General features: G+C 44.0%; 1 protein-coding gene across 1 annotated transcript in view; it reads left to right on the plus strand.

Moving 5' to 3' along the window:
• Nucleotides 1–18,499, plus strand: part of LOC308321767 (cilia- and flagella-associated protein 337-like) — a gene marked incomplete at both ends in the record, with an annotated part of 30,456 nt that extends 11,957 nt beyond the window's left edge. Inside the window, 7 exons of the mRNA XM_080772857.1 lie at nucleotides 656–771; nucleotides 3,040–3,170; nucleotides 10,517–10,629; nucleotides 11,428–11,521; nucleotides 13,688–13,878; nucleotides 14,996–15,193; nucleotides 18,344–18,499. Coding sequence (XP_080628983.1) covers nucleotides 656–771; nucleotides 3,040–3,170; nucleotides 10,517–10,629; nucleotides 11,428–11,521; nucleotides 13,688–13,878; nucleotides 14,996–15,193; nucleotides 18,344–18,499 — 999 coding nt within the window. The remainder of the gene's footprint in view (nucleotides 1–655; nucleotides 772–3,039; nucleotides 3,171–10,516; nucleotides 10,630–11,427; nucleotides 11,522–13,687; nucleotides 13,879–14,995; nucleotides 15,194–18,343) is intronic.
• Nucleotides 18,500–22,500: the final 4,001 nt, after the last annotated feature.

Genomic DNA, 22,500 nt, shown 5'->3' on the forward strand with positions numbered 1-22,500 from the left:
ATTCTTTCTCTCCAGAGAAAGACACACTGGCAGTCTGGCACCCCACCAGCTCTTCCCTGCCTGATTCAGTTTCAGTAGGATGTGCCTCTGTCTGGTGCAAGGCGTATATATAATTCAGTTTCACCCAGAGTACTATAGTATGCCCTCGTGAGTCGTGTCTACTACACACTTCCAGGCTGGTCCTCAAACAGTACATTGTGGAATGAGCTCAGGTGCACCTTGAGACTCTCTCAATTGTAAAGGAGATGAATGTCAGGCAAAGCTGTTATGTAACCTCCATTAAAATCTATCTTGTACAGGCCTGCGCTAGTCTATCTATAAACTCACCGTCGGTCTGTCGGACTCTGTCCTTCGCATATCTTCAGAAGCGTTTATCCTGACTCACTTCACATGTGATGGCTGGAGGAACCGAGGGACTTCAGGTTTGAGAGTTAATTAAATCCGATTATAATGGTTCTGGAGAACGCCGCAAGCAGCTGTACCACAGTTCTCAACGATGCTTTAAGCAGTACTTCAGGGCCCACACCGATATTGTAATATAACTAGTCATTTATCTGGCAGTTGCTTTTACACTACTACACATCATGTATTTACGTACTGTATTTATGTATTCATGTACTTAAGTAAAATGTACTTTCCACCACCGGTTGTATAGGTGTGGGACTTCACGGGCCACTGCCATCATAGGCTGAATGCGGGGAGAGGCCGGGCGGTGGACGTCAGCCAGCTGCTGCTGCTGAAGAGGAGCATACTGGCCATGGGCTGGGAGAGGTGAGACACATGTACTGTACTGTACTGTACTGTACTGTACTGTACTGTACTGTACTGTACTGTACTGTACTGTACTGTACTGTACTGTACTGTACTTGGGCTGGGAGAGGTGAGACTACATACTGGCCATGGGCTTCAACATAAAAATGGCCGTATTTTTCATTTCACTATGTCTTTAAACGGCTTCTGCACAGAGATGATCTGCAAGCTCACAACCTGTCGTCACACTCACATCGTCACTTGCTGTGAGCTTATAGATTACACGTGGAACATTGTTGAACATGTTGCCTGGAATGACTCCCCAAAATGTCTCATATAAAGCTATGGAATATCTTGCAGAACAGAACAGTGGAATGACATTTTCCTATTAGCGGTATATTATCTTTACCTCTTAACATCTTCCTCTTCTCTCCGGTTTCATATCCACCTAGAGACCTTTGTTAAAAGTGTCCAATGTGGTTGTAATTTAATTTGAAGTTGCATTACCCCCCACTGCATTTCTCCATCATAAGCCATAATCGATCAACATACTCTTTGCAGTTAAAATGTTGATGTGTGTTGAAGTGCACAGGGGGCCGCAGAAGTACCTCCACACATTATTTTCCATTCTTTTTGAAGTATTCAACTTTTAATGGAAGTTTGATCGGGCCAAAACCTTGCCCAAATGTGGAGTCAAATTTGGGGTGTATCTTCGCACAAAGATGGCACCTGTGTTCTTTGTCAGCTGCACTTTTCTTTTCTTTTTTTTTTTTACTTAAATTTTTATCCCACGATTTTGTAACCCAGTTTTCTTTTCACCCAGTGCCAATTATCTAATGTAATCCTGGGCGCTACACTTCCTCTGCCAACCTGGGGGGGGCAGCGGACTGACCTCATGCCTCCTTCTATGCATGAGGAGTCCAAGCTGCTTCTTTTCACCTGACAGAGGGGAATTTCCCCGGCCGGACGTAGCGCGTGGAAGGGACACGTTATTCCGACCAGTTCCTTTCCCCTCCATCAGGCGCCCTGGCTGGCCAGGGGGAGGTAGTTTTAGAGACCAGGATTACTGCATGTTTTTGTGAGGGTATCTACCCTAGGGGACACGGGGAGAACATGCAAACTCCACACAGAAAGGCCCTATCGCCAACCCCCGCCTTGGGTATGGGCACTGATGACGCGGAGGAGGGAACACGCCCACAGCGTCCCCAGCGGGAATCGAACCCAGGACCTTCTAGCTGTGAGGCGACAGCACTACCACCAACTGTGCCACCGTGCCCCTTGTCAGCTGCACTTTAATGTGTAGAGTAGACAGACATCCAGAATGAGCATTGTCCGGCAGTGGCAGTGTCGGTCCGTTTCGTGGACTTTGCCGCAACTGCCGATTAAAAATCACCTGTGTCTTCCCTGTAAGGTTAGGGTTATGGTTTGGTGTAGGGTGTCAGCGTCGCTGGTTAAAACTCACCTGTAGCTCCTGACATGCACTGTCGGTTAAAAATCAGCCGTGGCTTCTCTGTGAGGTTAGGGTTAAGGGACCCAAGAGTGTGGCTCCGGCTTGTCATGCCTAATCCACCGACTGGAGGCCCTGAGTGTATGCTTGCCAGCAGCGGACCAGCCAACCTGTTGAGTGTCTACGCCCCGACTCTATGCACACCACCGGAGTCCAACGCCATGCCTACGCCTCATCTTGGGCATCATGTTGGCAGGACAAAGTTTCCAACATAGAAGTCCTGGAATGTGCTCACTCTACTGGCACGTTCGCCATGCTGAACCAGCGACTCCTCTGGCATAGCAGCCCACGTTGTGCAGGATGGGTCCCAGTCCTCCTGCGCTGTGAGCTGTCAACGGCCTTCATGCCTCTTGGTCGCCTCTGCTTGCGCTTCATGGATGTCTGCAACTCTGCATGGACGCTACATGGAGCAGACACCACCGTAACCTCTGACCAAATGGAGGGAGTCTCAAATCGCCGCTGTGTTTGGAGCTTGTCTGTCGTCGCAAGAACTCGCCTATAGAGCACCAAAGTCTGGCATCATTGCCGCTAGAGGGTCACAGCATTATTATTTTTATATTGGAATCCCCATAGGGAAATCTTAGATCGTGTCTAAGTGTGTTCCAGAAATAAACAGATCAGAAAGTACTGGAAGCTGTGTCTAGGAGGGTGGTATGCAATTAGTTTCATTGCTCATACTGTATGAATGATCACTATAGTACTGCATTGTCTTTCTGTCTAGCTCTATCCCTAAGCTCTCTCTCTCTCTCTCTCTCTCTCTCTCTCTCTCTCTCTCTCTGCAGGATGTTAACAGTATTCCGGCTACACTCCTTTTCCCAGTTCTATGTTGAGCCGTCCGAGTGGAAAGGGGGAGTTCAGCACCGAGGTGATGTACTTTGTGCCGCATTCCAGCCTCCGCAGACCCTGGTCACAGGTGTGTGTGTGTGTGTGTGTGTGTGTGTGTGTGTGTGTGTGTGTGTGTGTGTGTGTGTGTGTGTGTGTGTGTGTGTGTGTGTGTGTGTGTGTGTGTGTGTGTGTGTGTGTGTGTGTGTGTGTGTGTGTGTGTGTGTGTGTGTGTGGGGACAATTTTGCAGAGCTGAAAGGGATGTAGCAGTGGTTCTCAAAGTGGGTCCTTGAGGGGGTCCCCAGCTAAATTAGTTAATAATAGTACCACAATCAGTGGAACCACTTTAAATATATGCATAGGATATTTGAAAATAGCTGATCTACAACTTAAGCTCGTGGTGCGACGTGAACTTTATTTTCCAAAAATATTGAATAATTTAGAAAATGGTGGAATTTGAAATACATTTTAACCACATACACACATCTTTTATCTCTGTGTATGGGGGTCCCTGTGTATGGGGGTCCCTGTGTATGGGGGTCCCTGTGGCACAAACTATGTTCATGGGAGTTCACAGGCTTTGAGAACCACTGACCTAGATGTTACCTGTTTGTAGGTTAGGGGCATTATACCGTTTGACCGCCACTCCCGCCAGGGTTAATTCATCTATTTATCGTGCATTGCCAAGGTTTTTCCCTTTTCAACCCTTATTTTAACCGGATGTTACGATGACCTAATGCTGTGTGTGGTGTCTTGACTGGTTGTTTTCTCTCGCTCGGTGCAGAAAAAACCCGACCGCAAGTATCACAGCGCCTGCTGTCGGCCGTTGAAAAACCTTGTTTTCATCAGAAACGACATGCGCATTCATTGTGCATTCATAGAGTGCAAGTGGATGCGCGTGCATCTTCAAAATGGCCGCGTCCACTGTCACACTTTACACTGGGATGCTAACGAGAGACAGCTATCGAGGCGATCCGATCAAAACATGAATTAAATAATATAAAGCCTAGAAAACGTAGTCTACGCTGTTGGCGGGCTGCCAGACTTCGCACACACGTACGCACGCACGCACACACACACACACACACACACAAGCCCGGAGCACATGCTTTTCTGTGTCACTCTCAAATTGCTCTTCCGTGACTCGAAGTGAGATTTAGAGCTCACGCTGAGGAGAGACACAGAGAGAGAGAGAGAGAGAGAGAGAGAGAGAGAGATATGGAGGGAGGGAGGGAGGGAGGGAGGGAGGGAGAATGCTGAGCAAAACAGAGGAAGAAACTCCAGTGAAATGAAAAATACCTGCAAGCAGTTGTCTGCTGATTAAAGAGAAGTGTGAAGCTGGTATCAAAGGACTGCTGTGCCATGTAGCTTTATCTCTAATGGGAAGATCGCTCTTTCTCTTGTGTCGTGTATGTGTGTATGTATGCGTGTGTGAGTTTCCATCTGTGCTCTTATAAACAATACAGAGATAAAGTGTTAAATGTTACTGCTTGCGCACGTGTGTGCGTGCACGTGTGCGTGTGCGCGAGCATGCAAGCGGGAAGGGTTCAAAGAGAATGAGAGAGTGATGTACTGAAAGAATTCATCCACCCTCCCCTCCCATGCACCCACAGGCCGTCAGCTGTGAATTTATGACACAGCTGAGCAATTTAATGACACCCCGTTATGCTCTGATTGAACAACATGGCCACCACTGAGCATCAACAAAACAACCCACACGGGTTATTAAAAGTGGGAGTTCCTGCAGGCTCGAGGTCACAGACATCAATACACAGTACCAACAGTTAAGAGGAAAAAACTCAACCGGCACACTCACATATAACAGTATTAGGCTATTTGAGGTCATGATTTTGCCTCAAGCTTGTTCCACGACCTTCTGTACAAGTATTCAGACAGTGTGGGCACCTCTGGCTATAACTGACCTGTCAATCAATTTAGTTTTATATATGGCTTGGCTCTAGCCTTCTAAAAGATGGTCTGTGTGTCCAGAACTCATTTCTCAAATATAGCCAGTAGGGCCACAGAAGTATACATCCACCTTCAAGGCTGAAACCTTGTCCTTATGTCACAGATTCGTCATATATAGATGACATGACATAAGATCAGTGATTCTCAAACCTTTTCCTGTCAAGGATTCATCTAATTGATATGTATTTCGCAACTGAAAATGTTTTGTGCCAGGGACACCAGAGATATGTAAAAATGTAATATTTTCAGAAATAGCACAGATATATTGTACAAGCTTACAGCATGGCACAAAGTGATGTGCTAAGAGTTTGTAGATCTGATGTTTTTGAATAGCCAACATGGAGAAAGTGGTTAATTAAAATGGTTAAAGTGATTGTGATGCATTAACTACTTTTAGCTGGGGAAATTCTAAACATAAATGTCACTCCCTTCACAGACGAGACAGGTTGCTTTTCTTTACTGGTGGTTTATTAAGCACTTCTCACTTAAAGACCAACGTCAAACTGGTGACACACAAAATAATAAAGACCTGATCAGAAAATCGCCAACTATACAATATAAACATGATGATGTGCTTGACAAATGAATGTACCTCGCTGGCTGCATAGCGATGTAAAAGGGAATGAAGTTCATGGAATGCCCAAAATAATCAATAAACTGTCATGATATCCATGACGGTCACATTTGGTAACATTTTATATTAAAGCGTTAAGCTATAAGTACACCTGACAGCCAATGGTACATTGTCATTTTATCACACCTAAGGGGCGTTGTTTGGCAAGCCCTTAGGTGTGATATATTGACAACATAGCGTGGGCAGGAGTGTGTTAATTATAGAATAGAACAGTGTGCTATGCAAGTTAAATGTACACTACCATGCACCACCACACACCCACACACAGCAAGGATTCTATTCAAGGGACATGGAGCAGGTTTAAAGGACCACTTCACCACTTTTCAATGTTCATATAATAGGTCCTCACTAATAATCATGATAAAATGGCACAATTCTACTCAGTACTGGTAATCGATGGGGAATCCAAGCTAATAGAAACTGCAGGCTTTCTAGTCCTGAAAAGTTGCAATGCAAAAATGGAAGCCATCGTTCTCACGATAATAAAAATCTAAACATTTTTGTTTCAAATAAAATCTGCCCAACGATGATGTCACTGGTGGACGGATTTCTGAATTGCCCACAGCCCTCCTATGAGACACAGACTGAGTAGAAAAGAAATTGTGCCATTTTATCATGATTATTAGTGAGGACCTATTAAATGAAGGTGATATGGTTGAGTGGTCCTTTAAACTAAAGGACCATACCAGTGCAATGAAAACTAAGCTATGATAACTAAAACTATGACTAAATATATTGACTATTTCGCCAACAAATAAAAACTAGACTAAAATGTTTAGGGAGGGAATAGTGGAGAAGAGATCCAACAGAACTAAGTCAAGTCATTTTGTCATTAATTAGGCGCAGGTGTCACGCTCCGAAGAAAGTATACAGTATAGAGCGTCGCAGTCCCCGACGAGTGGCCCGGAAGAGAATTTCTCATTCATTTTTCCCATAGACGTTTCAGAAAGTATTTATTTAAAGACCTGTAAGCCTCGGACAAAGCCAACTCGGATGGTGACAACTCATGACAATAAAAATTGGGGCTGAACAAATAATTAGAAAGAAGAAAAAAAGGGCAGCTGGTACAGCAACATTTGTGTTGTTTTTCTGTCATGATTTGTCACCATCCAAGTTGGCTTTGTCCGAGGTCTTTAAATAAATACTTTCTGAAACGTCTATTGGAAAAATCTATGGGAAATTCTCTTCCGGGCCGCTCGTCATCATGAAAGGGGGTGGGACCGCAACGCTCTATACGTATAAATACATCAGGCATTACGATGCCTTTACAGCATGCTAAGATACATTTTAGTCAACTAAATTGATCATAGATTTAGTTGACTGGAATCTTATATTTAGTCAACTAAAACCAGACTAAAACATTTCAGATGACTAAAATGTGACTAAAACTAAATGGAATTTTATTTAAAAGACTATTATGCCTAAAACTACCTTTGACCTGCTGTTAAAAGGAACTTGGCTAGTCTGAAGATCACATTTAGTTGTAAAACTCTATGGAGATATGCATTGCGGAATAAGCTACCCAGCCTTTTTATGGGGTAAGCTTTAAAAATGCATTAACCAAACGTGTCTTGGGGTCAATGGGGTGAAGATTTCTTGTATCCTTTATATGAGACAGACTGACCTGGAGTATTATTACAGTATCTCCCTTATGAGGAGCTGAAGGGAACATTGCAGGCGAGGAGGAGGAGGAGGAGGAGGTGAAGGAGGTGATAAGAGCCCGTGAGTGTTCTCCAGGCCAGATAAGCGGTTCGAGTGGGAGATATCGTTCTGACACCACTTTGTGAACTTGTCTAAAGTGCTTCTCTGGTTTCTTTGCTGCCCTATGCTCAATTGTCTTTTCACACTCGCTCTTTCCTTTCCCTTCCCTCCCCCACAATCATTTCAGTCTCTCATCAACTCTGTGCATGCGAGTTCTTATAGAGTACGTGTCCATGGGTCTTCTCTCTCCGATGTTCTTTGCTCCTGTGCCTCGTTCTTTTGCCCCTTCAACCCCCTCTATTTCTGCTATTTCCCTGTACTTTTATCCCTGTTAAACTTTTATTTATTTTTTTATTGCCTTTTCTTTCTCTGCTCCATTTCCATTCACCCCTATCCCCTCCCTCCCTTCCTCCCCCGGCCCTCCAAATTATCCTAATACCCAATTTAAATTATGTTTATTAGATCTCACTCAGCGGGAGGGAAGAGAAATCGCTTTGAGTGCTTTCTGTCTTTGAGGCATGTGTGTGTGTGTGTGTGTGTGTGTGTGTGTGTGTGTGTGTGTGTGTGTGTGTGTGTGTGTGTGTGTGTGTGTGTGTGTGTGTGTGTGTGTGTGTGGGCGCGCGTGCGCGTGTTTGTGTGAACACGCGCGGGCGGGTGTGTGTGAGCAAGAGGGAGAGAGAGAGCGAGATTGGCAGAATGGGTGACAATTATAAAGTGTGTGTGTGTGAAAGAGACAGAATTAGTCACAGTCATGGATGTGAGTGTGTCTGTGTGCAAATGCCCTCATGGTCTCATTCAGCGCCTATTCACTTGTATTGTGCCACTGGCATATTTTGATCAGTCGCTGAAACCGCATGATAATGGGAGGGAAAAAAAAGAAAAGACAATTCAGAGGAAAACCACGGTGTAATTTATTATTTTATTTTTTCGCGTGGTCTCATTTCATATGACAGAGTTTATAGAGGATACAAGCCTACTCAGTGTGTCTGCTCTGTACGCATCCAGAATGATTTACACAAGTAATTTCAAGATAAGCAACCTAGCCAACATTTATGTGTGTACAGGATCCGAGATAAACAGCTGTGTCTGTACAGGTGCAACAGTTACCCACAGGACAGAGGGCTGCTTATCAAGTTCGTCACACCATAGAATAAATGTGGGAAAATGTGTAATTCTGGCATTGTCCGAAATGTTGGCTACACCGTGGATGTACTTTGACATATAGTCAACGCTAAAGCAAAATGCATTGTAGGCCCAAATGTGAAGCAACCTTATTGTTAAAACAAGAATGACTCAGTCACAACTGCCAGGTGCAACAAGCTCTTGTAGCCCCATGCGTGCGTACGTGCGTGCGTGCATCTCAGTTAAATCAGGATGCATCAGGAGTGTTTGGCTGTTGTGGGATTCAGGCTTCTTCATACATAATTATTCAAACGCTTGGCTTCCACTACAATAGAGCACACACATCCACGAACTAAACACAGATAAGAAAGATACAGTAGGGTCCACACCAAGCCCCCAGTAAGGCTATCCAACATTGAAGCTGCCACTACCCAATTTACCCCTGTCACCTTTTGTCTCATTATCCTTCTCTGTTGCTCTCTCTTTCTCTCTCTCTCTCTCTCTCTCTCTCTCTCTCTCTCTCCAAGAATGTTTTAGAAATGGAAGTGCGTGCGTGCGTGCGGGTTAAGTCAAATTAACCTTGTTGAGAGAGTAATTCATTTGTGAATGTTAAATGAATACAGTAATTTTAAGGCAATCTGCACATTCTAGAGCACTCTGTGGGTGTTTACACAGCTCTCTCACTCACACACACACACACACACACACACACACACACACACACACACACACACACACACACACACACACACGCACGCGCGCGCGCACACGCACATGCACGCGCACACACACGGCAGTGATGAAAGTCAGTGGATAAGGCTGGCCCTTGGGTGGTATGAATAATGCAGTAGGCCCACACAAAGTTTATACCTCCCACAATGCGCGCACGTGCACACGCACGCGAGCACACACACACACACACACACACACACACACACACACACACACACACACACACACACACACACACACACACACACTCACACACAATGGCTTCTCTCTGAAAGTGCTGGAACTTCGTTTTAAAGTGAAAGTCGAGGGCTGAGAGGAACAGATGGTACTTGGGGTTTATTGTTGTGAAAGGAGGCAGTGCAGGGAGAACATGCTTTAGTAGTAAAGCCATAAGTAAGTACTAAGTGTTGTCTGCTGCTGCTGTTGTCCTTTATCTTTATATTGTAAAGGACCATGCAAGCTGGCCAGTGTCTATATAACTCACATGCTAGACATTAATGCCCTCCATTTTCCAAAGTATACCATAGTTTGAATTTACATGCACAGTCCCAGTATAGGCCTAGGAAGACACTCAACCCCAAACATTTAAATTCTGAATCATGGTGGTGCTCAACGCTATACCAGACCGCTGTATGTTTTGGCCTCTTGAACTGTACTCGTACAGTAGGCCTACATACAAACCATTTCCACCTGGATTCCTGGGACCTTGACTTGAGCCTACCCATTTGGGCCTTTTCTGCCATTTTACTCCAACAGATCCAACACTATGGAGTCTTAGATTCATCATATTCCATTTCTAGTCTTATGTTATGTTATTGCTGCATTTTAATGCAATACAAAAGGGAGGAGAGATTTGAAGTCTAACTGAAAATGATTGATGGATGTATGGTGAGACAAATTAGTATTATTGTTAGTTTGGTAGTGAATGTTGAACAATATGCATCCTTTGTCTCTTCTTAAATGTTTTGGTGAACATGGACTATATTATGCATGCAAGTTTGGTATTGACGTTGAAGGAAATGTAAACGGTATGGTCTACGATTACAGTATGTACAACTACAACATATGACTGATGCTGTATAAATTGATGATTATAGGCATTCCGGTATGGTCCTTTAAAAAGTTATGTTTTCTATTTGTATGTACATAATACTGACATTAGACATGTCTTCCACTCAAGGTATGTGAGTGACTAAGGCTTAGTTTATGAAGCAAAAAGTAATGGTCCGTTTTAGTTTGACACAGGCCTCTTGTTCGCTTCTGTTTCCCCTCTGTGCAGGAAGCTGCGACGGAGAGATCACAGTGTGGAACAACAGCACAGAAAATGCCCTGAGAAAACTACGGACGCACAGCCAGCACAGCAAACACGCAACTCAGCAAGGTCACACACCCGTAGGGACACACATTTTCTCCATTTTTTGCTCCTCCTCCTACAGATTTTGTCCAGATCTCACACTCGGCACACATGATCTCCAGACCTATGCGAGAAAACACCACAGGCAGAATTTTGATGCGTATATCGTTCGGCCACAATCGGCTTCCAAAGTTAGAGGGAGGAGCCTATTTTACCAAAAATGCCCCACGAACCAAACGTCCAATCCACCGCAAATTTGAATCATATGTCGTGGGTGATGGCATCAACACAGAGTCAAAAGCAATTCCATTGTCATCCATAGTGGTGCCGCACATGCGAAACATGTAACAGTTTGTTGCAAAAACATGATTTTGGGAAGTATACATATATAGCCTATATATATGTCTCCCCCAACCTATATCAATACAGATCAGACAGGGTTAATACAGAAATTATCCTCTGCCAGTAACTTGGTTTGATCGTTTGATAATTAATTTAGCAAACAGTTTTTCTTCCCATCCTTCAGCTCTTCACATAATCGTCTCTGTCGGGTGGAAATATGTCCAAAACTGTTACTTTTCAGGATCAAAAAGAAAAAAAGAAAAAAGCAAAAGTAGCAGATCTACAAGCTCAAAATGTGACACTTTGCACCATGTTTCGAGCTTGTGGATATTCTACTTTTCATGTTTTTTGCGTGATCACGAAGGTCATTAATTTACGGAACACAGAAAGTTAAAATATAGAGATAAGAGGTTTCTGCCCGACAGCAACGATGTAGCCTACTTTAGGCCTGCATTTGAATGTGTTCATTTAGGTCCTCTCCCTGTGTGTCCCAGTGTGGATTGAGTGGCGAGATGTACTCAGAGAGCCGTGACGCTGTTACCAGACTGTTCTTCATCCCAGGACGCACAGCTGTGATTACAGCAACAGGTAAGCTCATCATACTGTACTTTTCATGTCGGCATTACTTATAGCACTACATCCAGGGACAGGTGATGGCATCCTTATTTTGGCCATGTCGTTATGGGTGAAACATAATATACAAAAAGAGAGGGAGAAAGAGTAAAAACTGCCACACGACACTACTGTCGATTGATTATAAAATATGGTGGTTAATCATGTCCATTGCAGTGCTTCAGTACTTATGTACCTGTCCATTGCAGTGCTTCAGTACTTATGTACCTGTCCATTGCAGCGCTTCAGTACTTATGTACCTGTCCATTGCAGTGCTTCAGTACTTATGTACCTGTCCATTGCAGTGCTTCAGTACTTATGTACCTGTCCATTGCAGCGCTTCAGTACTTATGTACCTGTCCATTGCAGCGCTTCAGTACTTATGTACCTGTCCATTGCAGTGCTTCAGTACTTATGTACCTGTCCATTGCAGTGCTTCAGTACTTATGTACCTGTCCATTGCAGCGCTTCCGGCTTGCCGCGCGAGCGTCTATACATGCAGACTCTACACGAACACAATTGCTAGTGTTTGGAGAGAGAAGCCGGCTGGGATCTTTAGCTGGGGCAGTGCAGTGGTGCCTGTCTGTCTGTGAGGGGTATTGAATGGGAGGAGTATGATGGAGGCACTACGTCCTCTCGGTGGAGCCTCCTCAGTGGCAGGTGAGCTAGTATAGGGTACAACAGCACTGACATAACAGAAACGTGGCACAACGGGAGAAAAAGTAAAAAGAACATTAAGTAGAACACTGGGCTCCTCGGAGCACAGGTCTCCGTCAGGCCAGGTAGCTTATTTTGGTCCAGCAAAGTTTGGACATTTTGTTCCAAACGGCCCCACAAACTTTAAAAGCCAGATGGAATATGAAAAATGTGATGGTTCCGTCTTGATCACAGGACTATTAGCGATCATGTATACAGATTTGTGTGATGTTTGGACAAAATCTGTAGGAGTAATACAACAAAGAAATATATAGGTATCTATAACAGGCCGATGTGATTTGGGGCAGAGGTTCTACTCTGGCCTTCAGGGAGTGTGTGTTTACAGTTCCAACAGTACCAGAGATCAGCTGTACACAGACGGATGTGTGGACAGAAAGAACAGGGGCGAAAACATCATTTTGGCCACGTCTTCGAGACAATAATGACAATAATAACTAGAAGCTCGACTGGCCTGCAGCTGGTCTCGCTTTAGCACCACGGGGGAAAAAAGCCTGTAGAATGATGTCACCATACAGTAGGTGCACGACACGTCACTCTTTGATTGTGTTGCGTTATTGCGTAGAGTACTAATAATGGGCAAAAGAGGTGGCTTAAATGTGCCTGAATAATGTGTTTTATATTAACTGTATAATTATGTGAAAACACTGAGGTTGGGATAATGAGCCTAGAACCTTGGCAGAGTACTTATGAACAGTCTGTGGAAGTGTGAAGGCAAGTGGAGTGCTGGCAAGCTCGGCCCTAGCACCCAGACACCACGTCAACCCAATTCTGATTCTGGCAGCGGGATAATAACACATTTCAGCCCATAACCAAATGTTTGATTCAGTACATGTATCTCTTTTTGAGTTGAATAATTCAACTCAAAAAGAGTCAACTTGAATTTCTCATGAGATTCATGCATGGCTGGAGATTATGGAGAAGAATTTGCCAAGTTCCACGTTAGCAATGACTGAATCTCTTTGGTAAATTGTTTGCGTATACTCGCTGCAGTTCCGTGGAATGGATTTGCTGCTAATAACCTCCATTTTAACAATACAACTTTTAGCCTGAACTTTATTGAGTTGCAGCAGATTCCTTATTTGCAGTTATTGTTATTGTTGCAGTTATTTGTTAATTGTATTTGAAAAACTTTTCTTTCGTGTATCATCATTCTGTTATTGCCTATTATCTACTCACAAATGAACAACTAATTCATCATTAAAAACAAAACAATACAGTGTAGTACAATAAACCATCTGCATGTCACATATAGGCTTTGGCCTGACAGCGCATTGCGTGTTCGAGTCCCGTTCATGGCGACCTTTGCTCCGTGTCTCTCCCCTTCTCTATAAAATGTAATACAAATAAAATAAAACAAAACAAAAAGTCAAAGTGCAATAAGAAGATAATATGTTATCTCATGGGTCTTACTCTGGCTAAGTGCAGGTGGTGCAGATCTAGCGTCGTGTGGAGGTTGGGGCACGGTGCGGTTTTGGAACACGGCGCGCAGCACTCTACTGGGACAGTTCACAGCCCATGACACAGACCTGGGATCAGTCATCATGTGCGTCAGCCCCTGTGGAACATACCTCATCACTGCTGATGTGAAGGGACGGCTGAACGTGTGGGATATACAGGTCGGTGTGTGCTGCTGTGTAAGACAGTAGTTGACGCCCAACTTGATGTGAATTTTGTCACAGACCCCCATTTGAAAGGATTTCTTCAACATTTGTGAAGATACCCAAAAACGTGTGTTTAAACTCCCTCAAGGACCCCTGGGGGTCCACAGACCCCACCTTGACAACCAGTGGAATAAATACATGTTAAACGCCTCAACAATTCCAATTTGGACTCCACAAACAGCATTGCCATTTATGCAAATACATTTTATTATGATTTATTAATTGATTGATTGCTATGGTAAAGTATGTGTGTGAGAGAGAGAGAGAGAGAGAGAGAGAGAGAGAGAGAGAGCAGCAGTACAGTACAATTTTGACGTACTTTTGCTTTACTTGAGTATTTCCATTTTCATTACTAAATACTGATATGTTGTACTTCTCACTCCACTCAGTCCTACTAAAACAATTGCCAAACAAACAGGAGAAGGGGTATTGCTGAGGTGCTGCTGACCTTGGTGCAGAAGTCTAAAAGGCTGCACACATCACACTACACTACATGATGCCATGATGCAGGATAATATAATGATAACCAACCCAGCCGAAATTCTCCTTTAATGATCGACCTGGAATGGTCTTCTTCAGACCATTCCATGTCGATCATTAAAGGAGAATTTCGGCGACCAGCGGTTTTTTCCTTTCTTTTTTTATACCGTAATCTGATTATATCCAACAACCTGTGGTAGAAATAATTTAATAAAAAATCTAATCTGAAAAAAATCTTCATATTTCAACTTTTTATGTTTTCTCATAGGCCTATTATGAATGCCATATTTTATACTTCGTCACAAGACATTAAAATTCATGGGATATCATGATAAGTGAAAAAAGGCAATTGAAAACAGTATAAAGTATTTATGAAAATGTTCACTAAGGTAATAAAATCAAGTGTAAAGTCCGGCCAAACCCAAATGGAGTGTAAATGCTTCTGCAGCAGGTGAAATAGCCCTGTTTGTCCTGGCTGGGCCAAAAATGGGAACTGGAACCATAAAATATTCACCATAAAATATTCAAATCCAGCAGCGCTTCCTTCCCACCTCCGGGCAGCAATTCATGTTTCCATTCTCTGTCTTGTCAGGATTACTGCCTCCAGCCATGTGGGGGAGTGGCCAATGTACCTCCCGCTCTGATCCGTAGTCTCCGCCCCCACCTGGACCGTGTGACACACCTGGAGACGTGTATACATGGCAACAGGCTCCTCCTCCTCTCTGCATCCACAGACTGCAGTGTGGCTCTCAGCTACTTACCTGGAGACACTGTTGGAATATTTGGACAGGTGCACCAACGCACATACTGACACGCACTACTGTACACGCATGCATGCTGCCACGCACGCACGCACGCACTCACGCACGCACGCACGCACGCACGCACGCACGCACGCACGCACGCACGCACGCACACACACACACACACACACACACACACACACACACACACACACACACACTATATTACTATAGGCCTACGTTGTAATGATATCAAACCTTTAGGAGTGGGACAGCATTGGAAATAGCTGAAAGATTTAAAATAAATGAATCACAGTGCAACATGCAGTAATGTCGTAGATCAGCGGAGCAGTGTGGCTACTAAAGCTAACTGTGTCCTTCTGACACAACATCTGTGGCCCGTGATTGGAACTCATTCATTATTTGACTATGATTGCTGTGCTGATGCTGCATGACCGGAGCATTAGTTTAGATTACACAAAAGGAACTTCTGAGTGTTGTACTGTATGTCGTTGCTGTCGACTGAAACCTCTAATCATGTTCATATCTTAGCGGAAATCAACGCCCTACTTGATACTACCGGTATACAATGTCACACAAAACTTACAAAAGTAGCAGAACCACAAGGTCGAAACGTGGCGCGTAGCAGCACATTCAACATTCAATAATTTATTTATTTGCCATGTCAACAAGTTGATAGGAATTTGTCTTGGTTCATACTCAACATATACAGACAACCATAGATACACAAACAAGAAGGACAGTACAATACAAAAACAAAAACCAGCAGCATAGGAAATTACATCCAGTTTTTTAAAGTGCTATATGCATATACTATGAGTTCAGATCTGTCTAATGGCTACGGGGTAAGTGCTATCCCTGAAGCGACATGTAGAGCTCTGGATACTTCTATATCTCCTGCCTGATGGGAGGAGATTGAAGAGGTGATGTGCAGGATGGGAGTTGTCTGCAATGATTTTATTTGCCTTCCTAATTATTCTGGTGGAATAGAGTGAGGAAAGTGTAGGGAGGCTGCATCCTATGTTTTTTGATGCGCGACGTACTACTCTTTCCAGCTTTGATTTGTCTTGAGAGGTTGTGTGACCAAACCAGACAAGCATGGAGAAGGTGAGAACACTTTCAATAGTGGCCCTATAGAAGTGAGTCATGGCTGCTTGGCTGACTTTGAACTTCTTAAGCTGCCGCAGGAAATAGAGACGCTGGTGTGATTTGCTTATTATGAGACTGGTGTTAAGATCCCATGATAAGGATTCATGGATGGTAGTCCCTAGGAACCGGAAGGAGGAAACTCTTTCTACCTCTTCCCCATTGATGAAGAGGGGGGGAGGGGACACGATTTCCTTTTCCTAAAATCTATGAACATCTCTTTGGTTTTAGAGATGTTTAGAATCAAGTTGTAACTCTCACACCATCTCACCAGCTCCTCTACTGCTCTACATGTTGAGCTTGTAGATTGTAGAGACAGATCTGCTATACTTTTGTCATTTTATTTGAATCCTGAAAAGTAACTGCTTTGGACATGTAAGGTTTCCACCCAACATAGACGATATTTAACAGATACGCTGCTGTCTGGGGGCAAGGTTCCAAAAAAACATGCGAGCATAAGCACACTATGTGTTCCATTTTGTCACATGATAGTGTCAAGCAAATGTAGCAAAAATAGCTGTGAAAAGTTATTTTTGACTAAATAACTTGACTACCGGTAAATAACTTGGCTGGGTTTCCCGAACGCATTTAGTGTAAGACTTTTAGTGCCGCACATGCTCAGATGCCCTCTAGGTCGCACACAGAAGCCTGTGAACATAGACATTCCGTGCATAGATGGTAGACCTGAGGCCTACCATTTCGTGGCACACACCTAGCATGTGCGGCACTACAAGTCTTAACCTACACTAAATGTGTTCGGGAAACGCTGCCAATAACATTGGCTCTATTAGAACACAGGTTATTTTTTCCCCCATTTCCTGAAAAGTAACAGTTTTGGACATACAAGCTTTCCACCCGACTGCAACGATATTGATTCAGGCTATCAAGGTAAAAGCCTTAGATCATATGCTGCATCATGCATCAAGCCACACTTAGCCGTCGAAGTGTTTTACGTCTAAGCAGGCCTATATTAAATGAGCCTGCAGCAGTGCCTGCCCACAGTTTCATTTCAACTTGCCTGAGGCCCTGACTGAAGGCCACTGGTCCTCCTGCTCTGAACTCTGTATTATGCACGCACACACGCACACTTCCACACACAAACATGAGGCCCACACACATACTGCATTGACACATACAAAAAAGCTGCTCTATGCATATATGTATGCTTCATGTACTGTACATACATAATGTAGTGTAAATATTCACACACATGCATACAGACAGGCACTACTTTGCAAGATCAAAACAAACTGAATAGCAACACTAATGGATCGGTAGTCTTCTATTTACCAATGGCAACAACAAACTTGTTTCTGCTAAAAGCCATTATCAGTGGTGATTATGGCTTTTAGCTCAAATGGATTTGTTGGCTCAACTGTGCTCACGATACAGTTTAAGGATTGGGGTGCATGCTTCTACGTTTCCTTACTTTGCAAGATAACACTGGCTGTCCTACTTTTACAGTGCGCTGCCTTTGCCGTTGGCAAATATATAAAGTTCTCACCTGCCTGGCTGAATTTATGCCTCCCAGTCTATTCTGGTGTCTTAATCATGGTGTTTGATTTAGTTTTGTTTGTTTGTTTTGCCATATCCTGTTAAGAAATAACTCAATAGTTTAGAAAGAATAACCTTCTTCAACCCCACTCCTTGCATTTAATGTTTTTATTGGACTGTAGAGGTTGAATCCACATAGTGTAAAGTGTGCCTCTTGGGTGAATTCAGCCTCATAAATACTTAAACCCTTATTCAAATAGCCTGGAAGCACATTTGTATTCATAGCCTTCTCTGATGATGTATTACAGTACATTCATGCACACACAGTTCATCCTGAGCACTGCCCTGCTGCACAACTGTAGCCTTCTGCTCAAGGGCACATTGTTGGTACTGTTGCTGAGGGAATACATTTACCTCCTTGGCTCACATATTATCGCAAACTAGCCGTCGGTTCCAATTTCAAACCAATTGCTGTCTACTCTGTACACGAAGTCACGTTTGTTATAGTTGGACTGTTTTTTTGTTGTTGTCTGTAGGAGGACCACTGGCGCCTGGAGACGTGTGAGCCTCCTCATCCAGAACAGCAGCAGCATGGGAGAGAAGACACAACCTCCAGACAGCCAGAGTCAGTATCCTCTCAGGGTGACCAGCAGCAGCATGGGAGAGAAGACACAACCTCCAGACAGCCAGAGTCAGTATCCTCTCAGGGTGACCAGCAGCAGCATGGGAGAGAAGACACAACCTCCAGACAGCCAGAGTCAGTATCCTCTCAGGGTGACCCCCTGGCTGACCCAGTCCACGAGCACACACAGCTGGAGAGAAAAGCAGCAGAAGGAGAAGAGCCCAGAGGGGATGAAGAAGAAGCTCCGTCCAGGTGAATGGGTTTAAAATTACACTATTCACATTCAAGCTCTTTTCATTGCCTTACAGTCTCTCGCTGGTTCAATTCCTCTCAGCTGAGGTGAAAGTGGCTCTGACCTTGACAACTGCTGTGTGTGTGTGTGTGTGTGTGTGTGTGTGTGTGTGTGTGTGTGTGTGTGTGTGTGTGTGTGTGTGTGTGAGTGAGGGGGTAAGCCTGAGTTGTGACAAGGACACGTACAAGCGTGGGTGGGATTCGGGCTTAGCCGATTAGAGTATACAGTATACCGAAATGCTGTCGTTTGTTCAATAAAGTAATTCTTTACCAAAAGAATGGTGTGGGGGACCTACCTCCTTCCATGATTACCTTATTGGCCCTGCACCCACTATCGAGGTACAAATGTCATCCAATTGAGTAAATTCCTGTCCATTAGTATATTGATTCGTTTTAAGGGAAATTGAATCCCTATTCATTACATTGGAGGGGGTGGAGCGGTGTGGTGCTCTTCCTCGTCCACTCTGTTGTTGTGATCGCCACTTTGGAATATCTTTCAACACTACGACAAGCAATTACACCATTTTAAAGTGGATTTTCACAAGCAACTCAGCAGTCGGCGCAGATGGTTTAAAGGTAACTTAAAACATAGGCAGTGAAGCCTGAAACACGATCCCATAATCCCAGCCATGATAATAATAATAAAACTTTTTTTTTAGGCATAAAACATAAAAATAATAGTAGTAATGCAATACAGTGAGCACATGAATAACAAGGAATTTAAAAGATCAATTAAAAGCAATAGTGTAGAAGGAGGTTTTAAGCTGTGCTTTAAAAGTGTCTACAGAGGCTGCCTGTCGAAGGTATAGTGAGAGTTTGTTCCATGGTGTCGGCCTGTAGAAGTAGAAAGCTGCTTCACCGTGTTTTTAGTTGCCATTTAAAGGCACAGCGAGCAGGCCAGAAGTGGAAGACCTGAGGCAGTATGTAAAGGGAGAACAATAGAAGATCAAGCATTGAGCCCTGTGGAATACCAGAACCGATAAAACTGTTAAATTTAAACCTCAAGAGATACATTTGACATGGGTGCACTGCTGACAATGTCGGCAGTGGGTTTTGTCTGTACATTTAAAACGACTGTGTTGGTTGTCCTTACAGGAATGGAGTTCAGGCCTCCTCATCCAGTGGTGGCAGCATATTGGGCAGGAGCTTTGAGGAGAGATGGGATAAAAAAATGAGCCGACAAATGAGTCCTGAGATTGGTGGGTCGCTGATTTGGTTTGGATTGATCCATCTGCAGCATAGCGTGTGTAGGTGTGTTTTCGAATGTGGCCGTGCATACAGAACTCACTGCAACTCAGTCTCAATTTATCAATTGTTCTCTCTCAAAGTTAAATTAACACTGAGAATTAGATGTTTGTCTATAGGTCTGTGTGTTACTGTCAGGGGTGGTTTTCAAGCAGGACCCAAATGCAAGGAAGTCGGGATCTTAGAAGTCTTTATTCAAACAAAGACCTGCAGTAGCGCAACACTAGCAAACATAAAACAGAGTACAGAATACATCTGTAATGACATTCTTGGATGCAGGCACAGGATGTTTAATAAATCCAGGCAAAGGTACAAGGGAATAGGCAAAAGTCAAAGGCAAAGTTAGAATAAGCAGCAAACACTGTCAAAAGCTGATCGTTTGCCTCCCGCATCTAAAAACTGCGTTTTGAGGGAATTCGTTTGCCTCCCGCATCTAAAAACTGCGTTTTGAGGGAATTCGTTTGCCTCCCGCATCTAAAAACTGCGTTTTGAGGGAATTCGTTTGCCTCCCGCATCTAAAAACTGCGTTTTGAGGGAATTCGTTTGCCTCCCGCATCTAAAAACTGCGTTTTGAGGGAATTCGTTTGCCTCCCGCATCTAAAAACTGCGTTTTGAGGGAATTCGTTTGCCTCCCGCATCTAAAAACTGCGTTTTGAGGGAATTCGTTTGCCTCCCGCATCTAAAAACTGCGTTTTGAGGGAATTCGTTTGCCTCCCGCATCTAAAAACAGTGTTTTGAGGGAATTCGTTTGCCTCCCGCATCTAAAAACTGTGTTTTGAGGGAATTCGTTTGCCTCCCGCATCTAAAAACTGCGTTTTGAGGGAATTCGTTTGCCTCCCGCATCTAAAAACTGTGTTTTGAGGGAATTCAGCAGGGGTGAAACTTTGGTACCACAAATTTCCCTTGTGGACAATAAAGTTTACCTTGATCTTGATATGTGGCTATCAAGGATCACAAATGGGTAACAAAAAAATGTGTAGCCTATATTTATTGAGAAACATTTGCTTTACAGCCAATAGGGCAAGCATATGAGACGTCAGGGTGGCCAAGGCCATAACAACCAACAAAACCTCAACCCTTACCCTACCTGAAAAGGAAGAAACTAATCTAAACTACAAACAGAAAGTACAATATAAACTACCTGACTAAACAAAAACAATGGGCCAAAAGGGGGGAATAAAATAACACACCCTTACCAATACACTTCCCTTTTGTGAAAATGTACCCAGGAGAAGGGTTTGAGACACTATTATAGCTTGATGTTGTCTGTAGCCTACTTTAAACACTTGCATGTTCATGTGTGTGTGTGCGTGCGCATGCATGCATGTTCGTGTGTGTGCGTGCGCGCCCATGCTCAGGTACATTCAGTGGCCTGCACGTGGAGGACCTGCAGTCCGTTGGCCAGTTATCCAGGCCAGACTTTGTGACCCACCCTCAGCGCTACTTCAACAAGAGACAAGACCCCAGTCCTGCATGCACCACCACACCCAGTGGACGAGGTACACACACACGCATGCACGCACGCACGCAATTTTGGTAGCCTATATATAAAATCAAGAGGGCTTAACCGATGCTAACTTGCATTGACGTTCTCCTCCTTTTGCCAATAGATCCCAAAAATAGTGTGAATTCTTCCACAGCCTTATACTAAAGTATAAGCTCTCTGCCATGACCGTAAACAAGACCATTACAGTAACACTGTGAGCCGTGTGTCACACCAAAAGTGGGGCCCTCTTGAATACGGTAGAATGAGTATGCAGTGCACTACAACATTTTTTTTTACAATAAACAATAAACCGCATTGCACCGCAATATCTATGGTCTTTTTTGGCAGTGTAGCCAAATGTATGCAGTGAACAAAACAAATTAATCCTTTTTCAGACTTTTTTTTTTACAGTCCACAATAATGTAACTGGGTGTGAAAATACAAATATCCTTTCTTTAACATTTTGGATGAAAACAGCACAAGGAACAAGCAGTTAGGAATAGGAATCCTTACAAATTCCACTGAGAAAAACCCAGGTTCATGTAGTGGTGGAAAGTATAAATAATACATTTTAGGAAGGAAGCAGCAGACCATATAGAATCTGCCCTCATGCTCCGATTGGCCCCAGGACGGACTTTGGACATTCTGGCCTACAGTATCTACAGTTTGTATGAATCAGTCTGTCCATCCGTCAAACAGCATTGTCCCGTTTTATCGGTCTTTACTGTCTGTCTGTCTGTCTGTCTGTCTGTCTGTCTGTCTGTCTGTCTGTCTGTCTGTCTGTCTGTCTGTCTGTCTGTCTGTCTGTCTGTCTGTCTGTCTGTCTGCCTGCCTGCCTGCCTGCCTGCCTGCCTGCCTGCCTGCCTGCCTGCCTGCCTGCCTGCCTGCCTGCCTGCCTGCCCGGCTGCCTGCCTGCCTGCCCGGCTGCCTGCCTGCCTGCCTGCCTGCCTGCCTGCCTGCCTGCCTGCCTGCCTGCCTGCCTGCCTGTCTGTCTCAGCAGCACTGCCACTGAAGGCAGCATTTGATGAATGCAGTCTATTTCCCAAAGA

The sequence above is a fragment of the Protomyctophum bolini genome (genome assembly GCF_963924005.1).
Source record: "Protomyctophum bolini genome assembly, chromosome: 9".
Classification (NCBI taxonomy): domain Eukaryota; kingdom Metazoa; phylum Chordata; class Actinopteri; order Myctophiformes; family Myctophidae; genus Protomyctophum; species Protomyctophum bolini.